The sequence below is a fragment of the Heptranchias perlo genome, chromosome 3 (assembly GCF_035084215.1).
Source record: "Heptranchias perlo isolate sHepPer1 chromosome 3, sHepPer1.hap1, whole genome shotgun sequence".
NCBI classification, from domain to species: domain Eukaryota; kingdom Metazoa; phylum Chordata; class Chondrichthyes; order Hexanchiformes; family Hexanchidae; genus Heptranchias; species Heptranchias perlo.
In genome coordinates this window covers 102,700,891-102,721,823 of record NC_090327.1, presented here as the reverse complement: position 1 = coordinate 102,721,823, position 20,933 = coordinate 102,700,891, and the positions used below count along the sequence as shown (strand labels likewise).

The following is a 20,933-nucleotide window of genomic DNA, read 5'->3' as shown; positions in this document are numbered from 1 at the left end:
TTTTTTTGAAATTGGAAACCATGTGGTATACTGCCACTTAACAACAGGCTTGATTTATGTAGCAGAATCACTGTTGCCATAGCTACAAAAGAAATTAAGTTAATTTGGAAGGACTACTAATCTCAAACAAATCCAGAATTTCCATAGCCGCACCCTCCCCAGCTGACTTCCACAAGATCCGATCTCAGGCATAAAACCACTTAGAAAATCGTGAATGCATGTAAGAACATTTGTGCCACGGCATATGAGCAAAAATAGCAGAGAGTGAAAAAAAGTGTAATGTGTAAGAACATAAGAACATAAGAAATAGGAGCAGGAGTAGGCCAATCGGCCCCTCGAGCCTGCTCCGCCATTCAATAAGATCATAGCTGATCTGATCCTAACCTCAAATTTAAATTCATGTCCAATTTCCTGCCCGCTCCCCGTAACCCCTAATTCCCTTTACTTCTAGGAAACTGTCTATTTCTGTTTTAAATTTATTTAATGATGTAGCTTCCACAGCTTCCTGGGGCAGCAAATTCCACAGACCTACTACCCTCTGAGTGAAGAAGTTTCTCCTCATCTCAGTTTTGAAAGAGTAGCCCCTTATTCTAAGATTATGCCCCCTAGTTCTAGTTTCACCCATCTGGGAATTAAACATGACTTCACAGCAATTCTATTTCAAAAATGACATGTTGGCTAGAATAATTTGAACCTTGCCAAGCCAAACAGGAATGACATTCTAAATAAATCAGGGATGAAATCAAAGGATGTTGACCAAATAATGTGCCAATGTCGTGTGCGTTTGTCATGTACATCATGGAGACAGATAGCACCGCATTTTCATCGTAAGTGTAACTGTGTTTCATGTTGCCTCTTTCCTTTCATACAAAGTTTCCATTTGCATGTTTCTAAAAATTTGTCTCTTGCTTTCTTGGAGATTCCCTTACACCAGGCAGAGGATGGTCAGCAGTCAACCTGCTCCCAGGCCTCTGTTGTTACTTAACAAGTCACTAGGAGGATCAGGGAGCAAAACCAAAAGGAATGCCATTAAACTGGTTGTTCATAACTATCCTTAACCTTGGACAAAAGTCCTACATATGTTCTTGCTTGTGGAAGAATTATACAATTTTCATTCCATTAGTCTTTTTGATCACTTTTTGTATCTGCCCACTATCTTTTATTAATTGGTGTACATAGACACCCAAATCTCTTTGCTCTTCCACAGTTCCTAGTTTCTCACCATTCTCCGATTTGTTTTTCTTGGATCCAAAGTGGATGGGGATAATTTTAAAGTTGATGGAAATAAAAATCGGGAAAGATGTAAAACAGGCTGCCAATTCACCATCACCCGTTTTACACTATCGCACAAAGTCAAAATTATCCCTGATGACCTCATACTTCCCTACATTGAACTCCATTTGCCACAGTTTTGCCCACGCACTTAATCTGTTTGTGTTCCATTGTAACTTCCTGCTCCCATCTGCACAACTTACCGTGTCCCCTAACTAAGTGTCATCTGTAAACTTAGATATAACACTCTCTATTCCTTCATCCAAGTCATTGATATATAAGGTGAAAAGCTGGAGCTCCAGTACAAATCCCTGGGGAACACCTTGTCACATCTCACCAATCAGAGTACGTTCCCTTAATCCCTACTCTCTGCACCTACCTCCCAAATAATTTCCAACCCATGTTGCAAGGTTGCCTCCAATTCCATGTGCTTTCATTTTTGCTAATAATCTTGTGCGAAACATTATCAAATTCCTTTTGGAAGTCCATATAAATAACATCCATAGACACTCCCTTATTTACCATGTTAGTGAGCGCCTCAAAAAATTCAACAAGGTTAGTTAGACATGATCTACCCTTTACAAATCCATGCTGACTGTGATCAGCTTATACTTGTCCAAGTGCTCAGTCACTCTGTCCCTGCTGAAAGATTCCAGTAACTTCCCCACAACTGATGTTAGACTGACAGATCTGTAGTTACCTGGTTTCTCTCTCCCTCCCTTCTTAAATAATGGAGTGACATGGGCAAAATATATTTAGAAAATCAATTTGAAACACATGGCAAACTTTTTTCTCAGTCCCTGTGAAATATTACTATTTGAAATCCATAACACCAGCTACAATTACTGCTCTGTATTTAGTCTTTAGATTGTGTACAACACAAGTATTTAATTTAAGGGGTGTAGCATTTTAAATTAAGTTTAATCATCTGCACAAAATATAAATCATTTAGATTGTGCATTTCCAGTAGATCTAGTTCTCTGTAATCATCTGTAATGTATCTAAATATTGCTTTTAGGAGATTCAATATTTAATAACACTAGAAGATCCTCTGTGATGTTGCTCATGTTAATCATGAGTTCCACTATTTCAAGGGAATGGAAGAGGGGAGAACATTTCCTTGCAAATATCAGGGTATGTACCTTAGCTCAATTAGGAGCACTCTCACCTCTTGTAACCCTTTGGGCAGTTGAAAAGCTTTCTGCCTTCATAATTACCCCTGTTATAATTGATAAACAATACAATCTTAATTTATGATACAAAATGAATTTTTCTCTAGCAGATTCCCCATGGCATCCAAGATGGGTTTCTTATAAGCAACAAAGTGTGATGGGGAAAGTGTTACAGGGAGTTGACGTTATGCGTAAGGTTTTTAATCAAATACTACTTAAAGAAGTCTCTCTCATACCATTATTTTTAGTATGTACTCCGAAGAAATTCAAGACCAGAATTCATCACTGCTGGTTCACACAGCATATAAACAATACACAGCAGTCAGCCAAACTTTTAACTGAAGCTTCCTCCTTATCAGATCTTACATAAAAATAGTTCAGCGCTTTCTTTTTTAAAGCTGTAAACAAAATTTTCCTTTTTTTCCTCTCTTCGTAGCTTCACACTTTGCAGCAGCTGCTTCCAAGCAGGAAATGTAATCACAGCACTATAAATTATATGGCCAGCTGCATGATCTTTGACCCTTCATGAACGTGATCTACAAGGAACTCAATTACCAACGTTTTCATGTTTAGTGATATATTCTTAATATAGAAATTGCTAGATGTGGAATATTCCGGATGCTTTTTACGAATATATGTGCAAGCGATTTCCCAATGTACACGGCCAGCAGGTAATGCTTCCAGCCAGTAGCTACATCCACAAAATCAATCCTGTTTTGGGCAAACTACCTTTCATACAGTAGCCTAGTGGTTAAGGTACTGGACTAGCAACCCAAAGGTTTCCGAGTTCAAATCAAAAATGGCAAGTACTAAAATTGAATTCAATTAAATCTGGTAATTTGTGGGCCAGCACCAGAAAAAATGACCACGAAGGCTGCTGGATTGTTGTAAAAACCCAGCTGGTTCATTAATGTCCTTCAGGGAAAGGAACCTGCCACCCCTACCCAGTCTGACCTACACCTGACTGCAGTCCCACACTACGTGGTTGACTCTTAATATCCTCAGGGCAACTAGGGATGGGCAATAAATATTGACTTGCCAGTGTTACCCACATCCCAACAGCAAATAAATCATTTTAAAATGACACAATGGAATGGATTCAGTAACAATTTAAGGTTCCCGAATATGAAAGGTGATAGAAATAAAGTTGTTTCAAAGAAGGCATGATTCAGGTTCATACTTGGCTGGAAAGAATGAAGAATGCAGCTGCAGGTGGGTCATTACACTCGGATTGTAAGAACAGCTAGCTAGACCGCAATGGAGATGAGGGAGCGAACTTTGCAATTTAGCACACCCGGTGCAAGGCCTCGCACAATAGTAGTTAACTGTGGGAATCTGGGAATGGAATTTATCACACCTTAATTGCAACCCATGGAATTTTTCTTCCATTAATTCCTGATATGCATTCCCAACATGCAAAGCTCTGGGAGCACTAAATCACAAAAATTGACCCCAAGAAGTTTTTTTTATATCCTACAGAGAGTTTCGGAGTGGGACAGGCTCTCAGCAAAAACAGTAATTATGTGTTGGTTGACTGCTTGAAAAAGAATGGGATAAATGCCTGGTTAAAAATGTTGGTGAAGCTTATAAGTTAGAGAGACAGAGATGATCTAATAGCATGTGGAACAAGGTGGTCCAGGTGCTGCTGTCGAATGGAACTGGTCACAGTTACGAGCGGGTGTTTTAATCTTGAATAGACGTCCTGAAGTTTTTTGAGATCAGTCTCGAAAATCAGATGGAAATGTGCTCTATAGTTCACATAGCATGATCCCTTTGGGGGCTTGGATGCCAATTTTTGCCTCCCTCAGGAGATTGAATGGGTACAGCAGAGTCTATGGTGGCTGAAAGGCCTTTTATCGTTCTATTTCTTTGTACTTTTTATACCTATTTATTGAAAATATTGTATATCTGCATGCACTTCCTGTCAACTCTTCCCATTATAAATTCCTGTGTCCACACTTATAATGGAAAGTACCTCTGTAAACTTCTCATGCTGTAATTCCCAGCAGTGGTATTACAGCACCTCACTGTTGTGTCTCCCAGCAACTCAGCCTGAACTGCAGAGAAACTCCGAAGCACCAATCAACTCTATTTCTCTGCTTCCCAAATTAATGCAAGTTGTGCGATTTAGCTATTAAGAATAAAGTATTATATATAAAAATAAGGACGGAATGGATGAATTTAAAATGGGGTCTGAATTATGTCTGCATTCCCTGGTCGAATTCTGCTCTGCCGTCTAACCTTATTTCACCTCAATACTAAACTTGGTCTTCATTCTGTGTATGCAATGTCACGGAAGATTAACTGTATCTCAATAAAATATTAATAGTCTTGTGGCCAGCATGCATTTCCTGTCAGTATCACACTTCCTTCCTGTAACACTTGCGCCATTACATTTTGTTGATAGCAGCCCTACTGTTCATCCTTTCTTCTAACTCACCTTGAGCAATGCCACGGGATATCTGCTAGTGTTTAGTAATAATCAAAGTTCTTTGTTCCCAAGTAATGCTTAATTTGTTTTATTGTTTTTAATCTTAAGATCTTGTGCTCCTCTCTCACCTGCACTGGATAGAAGGGGCTGGACTTTTCTCTTTCTGGCCAGGCAGTGGTGGGGCAGGAGCTCCATCAGGTTTAATTGCAGATGCAGGCTGCCACCAAGCGGGAGCCCACCACAGCAAGTAAGGGAATTCAGGTGGTGCTACAGTGGGGACGCTGCTGCAGCACAGTAAACCTCCGCCGCAGCACTTAAAGAGGCAGAACAGCCCTAAAGACAAATATTGGCTGCACTTTTGTAAGTAAGTGGTGGCGGCCATTTGAAGGGAGAAGAGGCCCCTACTGGGCTCTTTCCCACCATCAACATAATTCAGGTGCAATATTCCTGCTACCCTGGGCTATATGCCACCTTCCACCAGGCGATCACAGGGAGTGGCAGTAATAGGGGAGCATGAGAGGGAAAAGATCAGTGAAGCCAGGTCCCGTCTCCTGGACACACCTACCCCCCACCCTCCCACACTTCTTGCACTTACATGTGGCGGGCAGGGAAGCAACAGCCAGTGGCAGTCTCGGCATTTGGGGCGGTAAATGAAGCTGGAGCAGAGAGGCAGCAGTTAGTCTTACCGCCTGATTTTGACCCATTTTCCATCACTATCCCATCCAATTTTGGGAGGGATCGCGGAGGAAAATCCAACCAAGGGGTCTATATTTCCCCCGTTTCCTCTCCAGCCACGAGGCAAGTCACGTGATTATGTTACGTTAGGGTTGTTTTTTGACGAATTTCGTGCATCTCAATGTGAGGGATATTGTTGTTCAGGAAGAGAACACTTTCCATTTCCAGCCACCCGTTATTATAATGAAGCAGTCCCAGGTCAGGTATAAGTGCAGAGTAAAACTCCCTCTACTCACATGATATGTTGCTAGGGTGAGATGAAGTAAGGTGGGAGGAGGCTTGTGTGGAGCATGAATTCCAGCATGGGCCTGTTTCTGTGCTGTAAATTCTATGTAATACTCTGCCCTAACAATGTGCCTGAGCCCAGCACCAGAAAAGTGACCCCTAAAATACAAGTGACATTTTTCCATTTCCCACCTGTGATCTCTCTGATTGAGACTGCCGATTTAGCACAAAAAGTTAATCCATTATGAAGTGTTTTAGGATGTCCTGAGAACGTGATCAGGTGCTATATAAATGCAAGATCTTTGTTTCTTAATTAGTGCCCAATAAGAGAGTTTTGTGCTGTAGGACCAGGCCTACTAAGAACTGGAATGAGACTGTCCAAACTAATTTCCACAGGACTCTCATCCCATCAGTGTGGGCTAGATTTGAAGCAGGGGCCTCAGAGGTAAAAGTGCAGACTCTAACCCATGGCACTTCCCAATCCCCATTATATTATAAATAAAATATACTAATACTAACAAAATGTCAATGAATGGGGTAAAAGATTTTATGCTGAGTTTTTTGTAACACTGATTTTTTTCCCCCCTGATTTTCACCAAGAAAAAGTGAAATCACTTGTTTGATTTTTCCAGTTTTTATCTGGGTTTGACTTTTTAAGAAATTTAAAGCAAAACTGAAAAGAAGTAATAAGAGATAACATAGCCTTATTAATCAAACATAACATTTAACCATTTAATAAGTAATAATCAACAGCACAGCCTTATTAATCAAACATTTAAGCATTTCATTCCCATGCTAAATTGTTACATTTTGTTGAATGAAAGGCTGACTTGTATTATAATTCACCACTGTTAGTAAATAGAGACTTCTGATTATAGGTTGGATTCAGTGTATTAAATAACAGCACCCAATGACACATTTGGCCCAAACTATTGAAAAATTTGATCAAAAGCATCATTGCCACAGCATAGACAGTACTGGATTATTATGCTGGAGACGTGAATTCAAATCCCAGCCTTGAATGGCATCCACAGTTAGCTACCTCTAATAGAAGGCAAATGCTGTTGGGTCCAGGAAAATATAATTAGTGGAAAGCAGGGGCCCAGCCTTAGATAATGGAAGGAAAAGTGTAGACAAATATTATAGAGTTTTGAGAGAAAATTAGGGATATGATTTGCAATACTTTCCCTCAAAAGATTAATAAATCCATGATAGAGCAGATTATACGTAATCTGTGGGTTTGATGCTTACCTACGTTTTTAACGTTTTTAATGAATGTACTTCTGTCATATCTCAAGCAAGACAGACTAGCAAATGTATTAATTCCTGAAGGAATGTCAAGTGGGGAGGGGGAAAATGGGCAGAGAAGAAATGAACAATAAACTGATAGACCTCTCTTTCCCAACAAAGCATTTCTCCTGCGGAAAGACAGACCATGATATTAGTGGCTCCTGTCATGATGTCCAAGAGAGTCCCAGAGGGCAGATGGAATTGGGGCAACAGCAGAGATGTAATATGACTAAAAAGAGAAGACAAAAAGAGTCCAGCACAGGGTTAACCTCCTGAAAGTGAAGCTGTGCTGTCAGCATTGTAAAGCCAAAGGAAATCCATGCACAAGGACAATGACTAACCAGCCAAAGCTTCAGAGACATTAATCAAAACAGGCTGTTACTGTACCATCTGGCGTAAACATAATAGACTCAGCACTCTACCTTGGACTGCGATCTCATGAAAGGAAATCCCACGCTGCATTTCAGGAAGTCCGACTCCATCAGTTCACAGTAAGTGCCTTTTTCTTCCTGAAATGATGATGGGCAGGGTGAGAAATTACCAATCACAACTGGAAAACTGGATCAGAACAATAGTCAATAAAAGTAACAGGATACCAACCCCTCTCTTCAGCAGGTCACTTTATTCCTGGGTAAATTCAGCAGTAATTAAAAAGACTAAAAGGAAATATAGAACTCATTACATTCTAACTTTTAAAACAAATCTTTGCAATTAAGGCCTGCAAAAACATTGTAGAGAAGGCTTCAGTCCAGTTAATCCTGCAGCATTGCCAGTGGATATTTTTTATACATACACTCCCAGAGAGCTGAAATCACTCAGAAAGTGAACTCTTTTCTGCTTTACACCGTTATTGAGCAGCACTAGGCCAAAAGTCCAGACCAGCCCAGTTCAATCAGATGGCTCTGTTTGGTTCAACTCTGGCTGTAATTTTTGGTAAACAGATATAGTGCTAATGCTGGCAGAAAATTCACTGGTGTCACCAAGAAAGCCATCTAAATTAAGTTGAAATCAAAAGCCAAACAATCACGTGGGGGAAGCAGCTGAATCGTGTGGGGCACAGTTAAGCTGTGCTGTGTAAAATTCACGTGTGATTTTGGTATTTCCTCACTCAGAGAGAAGACATGATAAGTGTCAGCTTGGTTCAGTTGGTAGCATCTCACCTCTTGAGTCAGAAGGTTGTAGGTTCAAGCCCCACTCCACATAATCTAAACTGACAACTTAGTGCAATGCTGGCAGAGTACAGCCTTGTCAGAGGTGCTGAATTTTGGGCAAGACGTTAAGCCAAGACTCCATTTTCCTGCTCAGGTGGATGGAAAAGGTCCCATGGTACTATTCAAAGCAGAGCAGGAGAGTTTTCTTGGTGTCCTGACCAACATTTATGCCCCAATCCACAGCAGGAGAAACAGATTACCTGGTTATTCGTCTCATTTGTGGTTTGTGGGGCATTGCTGTGTACAAATTGTTTGCTCCATTTGCCTACATAACAACAGTGACCACTCTTCAAAAAGGAACTCAGTGACTGAAGCGCTTTGGGACATCCTGTAGATGTGAAAGGTGCTATATAAATGCAAGGTTTTTTTTTGTTCATTCATGGGAAATGGGCGTCGCTGGCAAGATCAGCATTTATCGCCCATCCCTAATTGCCCTCAAGAAGGTGGTGAGCCGCCTTCTTAAACTGCTGCAGTCCATGTGGTGAAGGTACTCCCATAGTGCTGTTAGGTAGGGGGCTCCAGGATTTTGACCCAGGGACAATGAAGGAACAGCGATATATTTCTAAGTCAGGAAAGTGTGTGACTTGGAGGGGAACGTGCAGGTGGTGTTGTTCCCATGTATCTGCTGCTCTTGTCTTTCTAGGTGGTAAAGGTCGCGGGTTTGGGAGGTGCTGTCGAAGAAGCCTTGGAAAGTTGCTGCAGTGCATCCTGTGGATGGTACACACTGCAGCCATGGTGCGCCGGTGGTGAAGGGAGTGAATGTTTAGGGTGGTGGATGGGGTGCCAATCAAGCGGGCTGCTTTGTCCTGGATGATGTCGAGCTTCTTGAGTGTTGTTGAAGTGCACTCATCCAGGCAAGAGGAGAGTATTCCATCACACTCCTGACTTGTGCCTTGTAGATGGTGGAAAGGCTTTGGGGAGTCAGGAGGCGAGTCACTCGCCGCAGAATACCCAGCCTCTGACCTGCTCTTGTAGCCACAGTATTTGTGTGGCTGGTCCAGTTAAGTTTCTAGTCAATGGTGACCCCCAGGGTGTTGATGGTGGGGTATTCAGTGATGGTAATGCCATTGAATGTCAAGGGGAGGTGGTCAGATTCACTCTTGTTGGAGATGGTCATTGCCTGCCACTTGTATGGTGCGAATATTACATGCCACATATCAGCCCAAGCCTGAATGTCGTCCATGCGGGCACGAACTGCTTCATTATCTGAGGGGTTGCAAATGGAACGGAACACTGTGCAATCATCAGCAAACATCCCCACCTCTGATCTTATGATGGAGGGAAGGTCATTGATGAAGCAGCTGAAGATGGTTGCCACTGCCCTGAGGAACTCCTGCAGCAACGTCCTGGGGCTGAGATGATTGGCCTCTAACAACCACTACCATCTTCCTTTGTGCTAGGTATGACACCAGCCACTGGAGAGTTTTCCCCCTGAATTCTACTGACTTCAATTTTACGAGGACTCCTTGGTGCCACACTCGGTCAAATGCTGCCTTGATGTCAAAGGCAGTCACTCTCACCTCACCTCTGGAATTCAGCTCTTTTGTCCATGTTTGGACCAAGGCTGTAATGAGGTCTGGAGCTGAGTGGTCCTGTAGGAACTCAAACTGAGCATCGGTGAGCAGGTTATTGGTGAGTAAGTGCTGCTTAATAGCACTGTCGACAACACCTTCCATCACTTTGCTGATGATTGAGAGTAGACTGATGGGGTGGTTAACGGCCGGATTGGATTTGTCCTGCTTTTTGTGGACAGGACATACCTGGGCAATTTTCCACATTGTCGGGTAGATGCCAGTGTTGTATCTGTACTGGAACAGTTTGGCTAGAGGCGCGGCTAGTTCTGGAGCACGTCTTCAGCATTACAGTTGGGATGTTGTCGGGGCCTATAGCCTTTGCTGTATCTAGTGCACTCAGCTGTTTCTTGATATCACGTGGAGTGTATCGATTTGGCTGAAGACTGGCTTCTGTGATGGTGGGAATATCAGGAGGAGGCCGAGATGGATCATCCACTCGGCACTTCTGGCTGAAGATGGTTCACTCTTTCTTTCTTTGATAATGTGGGGATTGCATCTGTTGGTCTTGTACAGTTTACAGTGTTATCAGGCAGTGATACTGCCGCTTGCAAACACAAAAAGTTCTATGCCTTGGATATGGCTTGAAAAGGATTTAACTGGTCTGAAAAGTAAACAGTTTACAAATAGATTGATGACAGTGACCAGCTGCTGTCTGCTGGTGTGACCGAGGCATCCCTCTGCATGGGAATTTTTAAAAAGCATTAAAGACGGTACTAACCCTAACAGCACGAGCTTCCATCCTCAAAACAAGATGTTTCTACCAGTACCCTACACTGCTATTTTGTAACAAAAGGAAAAGCAGATTTCCTGTAGCTGGTTCGAGTAACTGCTGGCTCGATAAAGTAGCTTGCCAGCTGGTATCTGCCAAAACATTTTTCTCAGGAGAGTAATGCCCTGACCAGTGGGAGCAGAGAGCAACCAGGCTACATGCCTCCAGCAATGTGAAGGCTGACTTTAACTTTCAGCAGGGATGGAAAATGGGCAGTTGCAGATCGGCCACTCATTATACATGCTCCTGATTTTCTTTTCCATTGACGTCAATCGAAAGGAAAATCAGGCAGGGTATATAACGGGCGGCCAATCTGTAATCGCCCGTTTTCCGCCCCCGCAGATTCACTGAATCACTCCAGACTGCCCGTCTCTAGTTGCTCTGAGAAGGTGGCATGTCAGAATTTATTAAAGGGGCAGTGGCACTGTGGGAGGTGAGGCTCCGGAGGTGATTGTGGGGAGGGGGTGCATTCTGGCCATGATCGGTAGGATGGGATGGGGAGACTGGGGCAAGGAATGCCCAAAGCTTCCTTGTGAGGCCCAGAGGAGCAATCCTGCTTCTTCTGGCCCACAAGGAAATCTAAAATAAAGTTATAAAACTTACCTGCTGGGCCTCTTCTGGCCCAACAATCCACCTCCCGGCAGGTTTGTCTGACGGGGAAGACGTCACTATCCCCCCACTCAGGCCTCCAACTACAATTGCATATCGAGTTTTGATGGTATCGTCGGACCCGATCTGCATAGTGAAAGAAGGACCCCGCTTCCATCCTGCGGGTGTCCCACTCGCCCGTTCAAACGATTCACCAAGTTTCCAAACTCAGTTGCCCACCAGCTGTCTTCCTGCAGGAAGAGGGAAATTCAGATGGGAAGTCTTTTCCTCATGTTGTTGGGATGTATTTCTTGCCTATCCGTGATTGCTCTGAGCCCATTAAAGGTCAACCGCATAGTGTTGGATTGGAGTCATTTTTTTTTATTATTCGTTCATGGGATGTGAGCGTGGCTGGCGAGGCCAGCAGTTATTGCCCATCCCTCATTGCCCTTGAGAAGGTGGTGGTGAGCCGCTGCAGTCCGTGTGGTGAAGGTTCTCCCACAGTGCTGTTAGGAAGGGAGTTTCAGGATTTTGACCCAGCGACGATGAAGGAACGGCAATATATTTCTAAGTCAAGATGGTGTGTGACTTGGAGGGGAACGTGCAGGTGGTGTTGTTCCCATGTGCCTGCTGCTCTTGTCCTTCTAGGCGGTAGAGGTCACGGGTTTGGGAAGTGCTGTTGAAGAAGCCTTGGAGAGTTGCTGCAGTGCATCACGTAAATGATACACACTGCAGCCACTGTGTGCCGTTGGTGAAGGGAGTGAATGTTTAGGGTGGTGGATGTTGTACCAATCAAGCGGGCTTCTTTGTCTTGGATGGTGTCGAGCTTCTTGAGTGTTGTTGGAGCTGCAGTCATCCTGGCAAGTGAAGAGTATTCCATCACACTCCTGACTTATGCCTTGTAGATGGTGGAAAGGCTTTGGGGAGTCAGGAGGTGAATCACTCGTCGCAGAATACCCAGCCTCTGACCTGCTCTTGTAGCCACAGTATTTATGTGGCTGGTCCAGTTAAGTTTCTGGTCAATGGTGACCCCCAGGATGTTGATGGTGGGGGATTCGGCAATGGTATTGCTGTTGAATGTCAAGACTCTCTCTTGTTGGAGATGGTCATTGCCTGGCATTTGTTTGGCGCGAATGTTACTTGCCACTTATCAGCCCAAGCCTGGATGTTGTTCAGGTCTTACTGCATGCGGGCATGGACTGCTTCATTATCTGAGGGATTGTGAATGGAACTGAACACTGTGCAATCATCAGCGAACATCCCCATTTCTGACCTTATGATGGAGGGAAGATGAAGCAGGTGAAGATGGTTGGGCCTAGGACATTGCCCTGAGGAACTCCTGCAGCAATGTCCTGGAGCTGAGATGATTGACCTCCAACAACCACTACCATCTTCCTTTGTGCTAGGTATAACTCCAGCCACCAGAGAGTCATGTGTAGGCCAGAGAAAGTAGTGGTGGCAGGTTCCCTTGCTTGAAAGTCATGTCAATCAATTGGGTTTTTAGAGCAATACAGCAGCCTTTATAGACATTTTTCCCTGGTACTAGCAAATAAATTAAACTCTCAACCTCTGGGCTGCTAGTCCAGTACCATAACCATTACCCATGTCTCCAAGAGATATGTGCCCTTGTGGAAGGAGGAGGGAATTCGGGAAAATCAATCAGGATATTGCCAGGTTGCCCCCATGCCACACACCAAGGGGAAGATTTTTGCCGGCTGCACTGGGCGGAAATTCTCCAGTAACTCTCCAAAAAACACAGGGAAAAACTTACCGTGCCGTTTCCATGTGCGATACGACAGACATCCTTCTGAAAGTGGCCTACTACTAGGTGGCCAGAGTGCCCGCCTGTTTCTGGGCAGCTGGCCTTTTAATATGCAAATTGGGGTCCTAGCACATCTGATTTTGGGACACAATTGGGCGGAGCCTGTATCGTGGATGCCCTTGCCCAGTTTTACCCAGCAGACAAAAACGGTAAGTTTAAAATTATTTTTGTGGGATCCAGAGAAGCAGGGGGTGCTCCTCCGTGCTCTCGAAGAATAACGTGGGCCCCTGCTGTCCCAGACGCCCCTCCACCCGGACTGACCTTTACCCAGGCTGCCCGATATCCATCAGCCCAAAGCCGACAAGCTTTGTTCAGGTGTTCCGTTCGGTGCCTGCAGACAGCCAGTGGCATAGTAATGAGACCCGGCCTCCTGCCGGCATTTTTGGGCAAGCCAGCCAGTCAGCCACCCGATAGTTGCACTCTTGAGAGTAGCTTTTAACTAAGTAATTTGTTTGCAGCTACCTGCCAATGCTAATTTGAAGCAGAGGTCTCTTGATAGTGATCAGAAGTAGAAAACACATTGATTTTTCCTCACTCTAGCCCAGAGGGTCTGAGGCCCACTGTAGTCCCTCCCCTCCCCCAACGCTAGACCAGCCAAAATCTGCTTACTCATACACAGATTAGGGATTGAACTTGGAACTTTCCCGGTCCGCAGGCCTTCATATCTCATTTCACAGTTCATTTATTCATTAAGATATCTGGGGAGATAACCCTTCTTTCCCTCCATCTCCCTTTCAGTCTCTATGAGAGCAAAGTATAAAAAGACCCAAAGGAATGTCAATGAGCCCAGATGTTTTAGTGGTGTCTGATATTATCTGACCGTCTGGACCTCAGAGATGTTTGACTAACTGAGAAAGTTGATCAATGAGCACCGATAATGGCCAATAGTCAGGACTGCTTGACTGAGTGAGTGCCCACTTGTGGAAAATACGCCACAATAGGGAAAAGAGGCTCAACAAAATTTAACGTGGCAACTCGGTTAGCTGAAAATGACAGCAAACCAAGCTCAATAAGAACACATCTCGAAAAGTGAAACTTTTAACATTTTCTCCCTGACTGTATTCACCACATGTCAACACAATCCCATTTAAATTCAGCTTGCAACAGCCTTTAATACATGACCTCTGTGTTTGGCACTGGCTGTACATTTTCTTGCATGTTCCATGATCTCAGTAGTAAATGCTGTCTGCCTCCCCTCTCTTCTCATACGTTAATAACATTTCCATCCAGCAAACTATAACTGGCCAGTCCTAAAGATACCTTTTTCATATCTTTTTGCAGTGTTTGATGTGTAAAGATTAAACTCAAATATTATGTGGAACAGCTGGATTTTTTTTCCCCATTTAAAACCTCGCATTACTGACTGCTCCTACACAGGAAATGTCAGTGCTCCAACCCGTGCCTCGTTCTTTACTTTAAACAAAACCTTTGGGTGTTCGGGGAAGAAACATCATTGCTTGTATAGTAAAAATTTAACCATGTTGCGGCTGTTTAAAAAGAATGAATTACATATCCATAAGGGATTTGGTATGTTTTATTAAATTAATGTGACTAAATATAAGGCAACATTAAAAGACATTGCTCCTTGGTTCCTTCCAAGTGTTTTTCTAAAATTTGGATTACTGTTACTGGAAGTTCTTCCGAATGGGCCTTACCCCTTTGATTTGAAAATAGAAAGCTGTGACCATTAATGCCTTGGAAACCGTGGAGGAGCAAACAGCTGGTGTAATCTGCAGGGCGCTGAAATGCTCTCTTTCCATAGTCTATTCAAATACTACCAATACTATCTCACTTCCCCTCATCCTCCGCACAGATAAACAGTCCAACAGACAAAAGTGTAACATCTAATGCTGAATGGTGAGCAATTTCTAAGCCATAATGAACAGATTTATACATTGATATAAGTATCACTGCCTATTCCCGGATTTTATATCAGAAGGGGGTCTTGAAATGAAAGAGGATGCTTCTCTAAGCAAACAGTCACCATGCACTGCACAGCCTCATTCTCTATTGTGAGAGTCGAATTTCCTTTTTTCACTGCTGGGAGGGAGTCTTGCACACTGCCCGTGATTTCCCGATAGGCCTGTCTAACAAGTAAGGCCTACTATCAGCAGTAACAGCTCCAAAACTTGGCCCTATGTATTTCTATGAAGCACGTTCAAATGCTTCAATATTCCTTTCGAAGTGTCAGCCTTGGCTCAGTAGTAGCACACTTGCCTCTGAGTCAGAAGGTCTTGTGGTAAAGCCCCACTCCAGAGACTTAAGTGCATAATCTAGGCTGCCACGTAAGTGCAGTACTGAGGGAGTGCTGCCATGTTGGAGGTGCCATCTTTTGAAGGAGATGTTATACCGAGATTCTTACAGGCGGATGTTAAAGATCCCATGGTGTTATTTGAAGGAGAGCAGGGGAGTTCTCCTAGTGTCCTGGCCAATATTTATCCCTCAAACAGTATTCTCAAATCAGATTATCCAGTCATTTATCTCATTGCTGTTTGTAGGAACCTGCTGTGCACAAATTTCCTACATAACAACAGTGAATAGACATCAAAAATACTTCATTGGCTACAAAGTACTTCTGGACGTCCGGAGGTTGTGAAACATGCTGTACCCATGCAACTTCTTCTTTCCTTCTTTTCTTTTGCTCTCCTAGTTACAAGGACTGTTTAACCTGTAACACAGGCCGCCTGGAATTTCCGTGGATTCCTCTGATCTGCCGTAACCTCGGTAAAAGATTGATGGAAACCCTGCAGAAATGGCACAAAAAGGCCACTTACATCATTTCCCTGGGATTTGCACCAAGTTACAGCGAGAAATTAGGAAACGTCTGTGGCAATTTTACGTTGAGAATGTACAGAAAGTAGGTGCAAGTATTTATCCCTGAAATAGGTTATATAATTACAATGTTTAATCAAAGAGAATTAATCACAAGTAAAAAGAGCCACATTTCCCAACTAAATGTCTCAATGAGAATTTCCACACGGGGTAGGTAATTAAGCCCCTATTCTTACAGCCTTATCTTGTGCATTACAGAGATATCGGTGGACAATTTTCATTGGGTTTTCTCAATCTCCCTCCATAACTTGTGGAAATGGCTCTGTTAGCTGTTTATGCCAATTCTCAGGAGGATCCGCCAAAGTTACAGCAGTAGATTCGGTGAAACACCATGGAAGTCCCAGGTGATTAGCGGTTAAGTGTTGCTGTGTTTTAATCTTTTTTTTTATTCGTTCATGGGATGTGGGTGTCGCTGGCGAGGCCAGCATTTATTGCCCATCCCTAATTGCCCTTGAGAAGGTGGTGGTGAGCCGCCTTCTTGAACCACTGCAGTCCGTGTGGTGAAGGTTCTCCCATAGTGCTGTTAGGAAGGGAGTTCCAGGATTTTGACCCAGCGACGATGAAGGAACGGCGATATATTTCCAAGTCGGGATGGTGAGTGACTTGGAGGGGAATGTGCAGGTGATGTTGTTCCCATGTGCCTGCTGCCCTTGTCCTTCTAGGTGGTAAAGGTTGCGGGTTTGGGAGGTGCTGTCGAAGAAGCCTTGGCGAGTTGCTGCAGTGCATCCTGTAGACGGTACACACTGCAGCCACAGTGCGCCGTTGGTGAAGGGAGTGAATGTTTAGGGTGGTGGATGGGGTGCCAATCAAGCGGGCTGCTTTGACCTGGATGGTGTCGAGCTTCTTGAGTGTTGTTGGAGCTGCACTCATCCAGGCAAGTGGAGAGTATTCCATCACACTCCTGACTTGTGCCTTGTAGATGGTGGAAAGGCTTTGGGGAGTCAGGAGGTGAGTCACTCGCCGCAGAATACCCAGCCTCTGACCTGCTCTTGTAGCCACAGTATTTATATGGCTGGTCCAGTTAAGTTTCTGGTCAATGGTGAACCCCAGGATGTTGATGGTGGGGGATTCAGCGATGGTAATGCCGTTGAATGTCAAGGGGAGGTGGTCAGATTCTCTCTTGTTGGAGATGGTCATTGCCTGGCACTTGTCTGGCGCGAATGTTACTTGCCACTTTCATAAGCCAATTATAAAGCACTTTTACATTGCGATGGCAGTGCCTGATTCCCAAAGCACAGATCATGCGCAGCCAGCTGCAGGCTAACTGTAAAACCGCCGGTATCACTAAGACCCGCAGCCCAACAGATCTGCTGAAGAAACAGCCTTCCCGGTAGCTGGCCTTAGCAAATCCCGGTGGTTTTACGCTTGGCCTTCGGCTAGGCGTGTAAGACCCATGCTTCAGGAACCTGGCCCCACTGGCATGGGTCTCAAGCAGCACCTACACTGGGCTTTTCCCATCACTTCAGTGAGGCATCGGCTGTGCAGCCGCACAGTATCGGAGTTTGGGAATTGGTGTGAACAGATTAAGAACAAAAGAATAGATTAAGTGGTCATTCATCTCATTTGCTGTCTGTGGGATCTTGCTGTGCGTAACTTGCTGCTACAATAGTGACTGCATTTCAAAAGTAACTAATGGGTTGTGAAACGCTTTGGGATGAACTGAGGATAACGTCGTGATGAAGTGAACTTCTCATGCAATAAAGTAAGATACATTGTTATCATGAAGTTGCGTCCGTGATGATTTCATGAAGTGGTGCTAGTGGGGGGTTCCAAGAATGTACACATCACCCTTCTGCCAATGTAGCACTTTTAGGGGTTAGAGTTAGACCCAGTGAAAAATGGGTGTTCCTGGTTGCCGGTCTAACAAAAGCCCTCAGTTTTAGCTTCACTTCACCATTAGTTGTGGGAGACCTGGACTACGAGAGTCACAACTTAAGATTAATATAAAAGCAGCTATTGATGAACATTGGTTTAAGCTGCTGTCTTTATTCTGTGTATAAGTGCAGTATTGTGCTCCACTTCTACTACAAGTACTTTCAGAGAAGTGCAGAGTCTGCCTCACTGCTTCACTCGCATCGGTGTTTAATCAGGGAAGAGCAGAGATCTGCTCATTGATACCATAACACCAGGAGAACTCCCTGCTCTTCCTTGAACAGTGCTGTGCGATTTAAGAATCAGACAGAGCCTTGATTTAACATCTCAGCTAAAAGATGACACCTCCGACAATGCAGCACTCTCTCAGTATCGCACTGGGACAATCTAGGCTGACACACAAGTCCTCAGGTGGGGCCTGAACCAACAACCTGCTGGCTCAGAGACGAGAGTGCCAACGACTGAGTCAAGTTGACAAAATCGCAAGCCCACCCCCCTCTTACCACTACTGTCGCACTCATAACTTCACTGCTCCTGGCTATTCTGCTGCTGCTGAGCTCTGAACCACTGCGCTGAGCCCAGTCCTATTCATTTTATATCTAGTAAGCTTCTGTATGCAATACCAACACACAGCAGGAAATGAACAGTGACATCCACATGGAGCCAAATCTCAGCAGTCTCCTCTTTTGGGCAATCACATCATTTCTCAACAAAGGCCCAGTAAATTAAATCACTGCTTTAAGCCCCAACCTCAGTGACTAACAGACTGAGATCCTACTTCCTGCTCAGTATAAGATCAATGAAATTGTGCACCTTAAGATTAATTAAAAATCAATTATGTTTTGGCATTAATTGGAGGGCCCTAATACTTTTCATATACTCTCTACACTGATTGGCTGATGTGCAGGGAACCTGTTAGGTCTGTGGGGCAAGATAACCAGTGAATCAGCAGCTCTTAAAAGGCTGTCACTCAGAGGTAAAGCACAACTGCATATTCGAAAATGTAAAAGTCTTGTTACTATCAGTTGAAGTTGGAAGCAAAGATAGAAAGGAACAGGTATGTTCCTTTAAGAATGTAATTTTACAGGTCTTACTCCAGGAAGTGTTGCAAAGTAGGGTTGCTATGTTTGAAGCAAGATTTCCTGAGTACAGACAATATGTTTCTAGCCCTTATGACTGATGGATGTAGACGATTGCATTGACTTGCTGACCCAAATCCAGCTGGGCTGTCAATGCTATCTCTCATGTTCAGTGGTTATAGGAGTGACTGAGAAGGAATTCTCCTGGACTCAGGAAGATTGCCAAGGAAGAGTATCCACACTTTGTCAACTTTTCATATATGGTCTTCTGCTGAATGCTGGCAAGAATTCAGTCTCACCATGCAGTAGCTTCACTGAGGCACTCAGGCAACCTTGAGCTCTTTGACATGTGCACATCCATGCTCGTCTTGCTGCAGGGCAGACTTTGTTGCTAGCACAGAATTATACTTATACTATCGCACACAAATCTTGCAAAATTAGGATCACTAAGCACACTACCAACAGAAGCATTCTGCGTGTTTATGAACTCACATCAAGGTGACATACAGGCTGGGCACTTGGGAGTCACTGGGGTAAATTTTAACCCCCAAGAACAGGTGGGGGTTAAAATTAAAATCCACCATTTTCAGAGCAGGACAACATCCCGACTCCAACACTCCTGCTTCTGGGTTTAACCCAGGCAGGTTTGTCTGCGTGTGGAGAGCAGACACCAGGAAGTCTCGCCCCCACTTACAGCCAGCAGGCCGATAGTTAAAAGAACAATGTGCCTCATTGAGATACTTGAGGTGCTTAATATTTTGTGTATTGGAATAATAAAATAACCGTAACCTTACCTGTTTGGGTTTCCCATCGCTTCCCACTCCCGTCAGGTGAAAGCAGGTGGGAAGGCCGGATCCATGAGGTGAGAGGGCCTGGAGGAGCAAAAGTGCTTCATCCAGGCCCAACAAGCTCACGTGGCCGACAGGACCCCCACAATCGGCCGACCCCCTCCCCCGATGGTGGATCCCCACCTACTTCTGACTCTTCAGCCGACCTCCGATCTCTTCCTGGCACCCCCCCAACCCCGATCTCTTCCTCGGCCCCCTGAACTCCTCCCCAATCTCTGCTTCAGCCCCCCGAACTCCTTCCGAATCTTCTTCCTGGCCACCCCAATCTTCTTCCCGGCCACCCCAATCTTCTTCCCGATCCACGATCCCTCCCTCCCTCCCTCCGATCCCTGGCTGCGGCCTGCTGTAGCAGGCCCTCCTGCCGAACAGCCAGCCAGCCTGTCAATGAGGCTGGCTGCCGGGCACAAATCCCAGAAGTGCAATCATAACCAGCCCACTTACCTTCCGGATTTCGGACCCGGAAATCTTTCCCCCTCCCCTCCGCTCCCTTCCAGGCTCACAGTTAAAATTTATCCCACTGTCTCTGCTCTTCCAAATTCCAACATATGTATGTTTTGCATCTGCCTACAGAAAAAGGTTGCACTTAACAAGCAGCCGGAACAGCAGACAGTAGAGGGTCCTCCCAAATTTCGTAAATTGCCAAGTACAAGGAGTCCGTCTTCCAAATTCTGGAACCAAGACGTACTAGAAGGAGTGGGAGTAGGGAAGTTCAGAGGCCTACCCAAACTCAGGACAAGTATCATCCTTTGCTTATTATTCTTTCTCTCCTTCCTCACTGACACACAGATATGCATGACTCCACAAAAACATACCTCGCCATGCAAGCTCTGCTTCAATGGTGTCTTACTGCCAGCGTTTCAATATATGTACTTCTGGAGTTCTTATATAAGTGTCCATGAGGACCACAGAGGGCAATGTCTGCCCTGTCCCCAACACTTTGCAGCATCCTGCATCATTCAATCCAACAGTGGCAAGCACCAGTACAGATACAACGGAATGAAAATTGAAGAGGTTATACAAGCAGCAATCCACTCTGCCAGATTACCAACCAGGCGGTGATGGTGAAAATTACCCCCTTCCTGTCTTCAACTGGGGTTCAGCAGACATGTCTTCAAGGTCAGGGTCCTGGCTGGGACTCCTCTTCCATCTGCTCCATGTAATGCCACTTTGGGTGGCAGTGTTGTGCAATTGGTAACAGGCTACTATGATCTTT

The 20,933-nt window shown here is 44.5% G+C and overlaps 1 protein-coding gene across 1 annotated transcript in view; it reads right to left on the bottom strand.

Annotated features, from left to right (window-relative positions):
* Positions 1–20,933, bottom strand: part of itga9 (integrin, alpha 9) — a 382,843-nt gene that overhangs the window by 100,441 nt on the left and 261,469 nt on the right. The window contains exon 19 of the mRNA XM_067981373.1: positions 7,548–7,634. Coding sequence (XP_067837474.1) covers positions 7,548–7,634 — 87 coding nt within the window. The remainder of the gene's footprint in view (positions 1–7,547; positions 7,635–20,933) is intronic.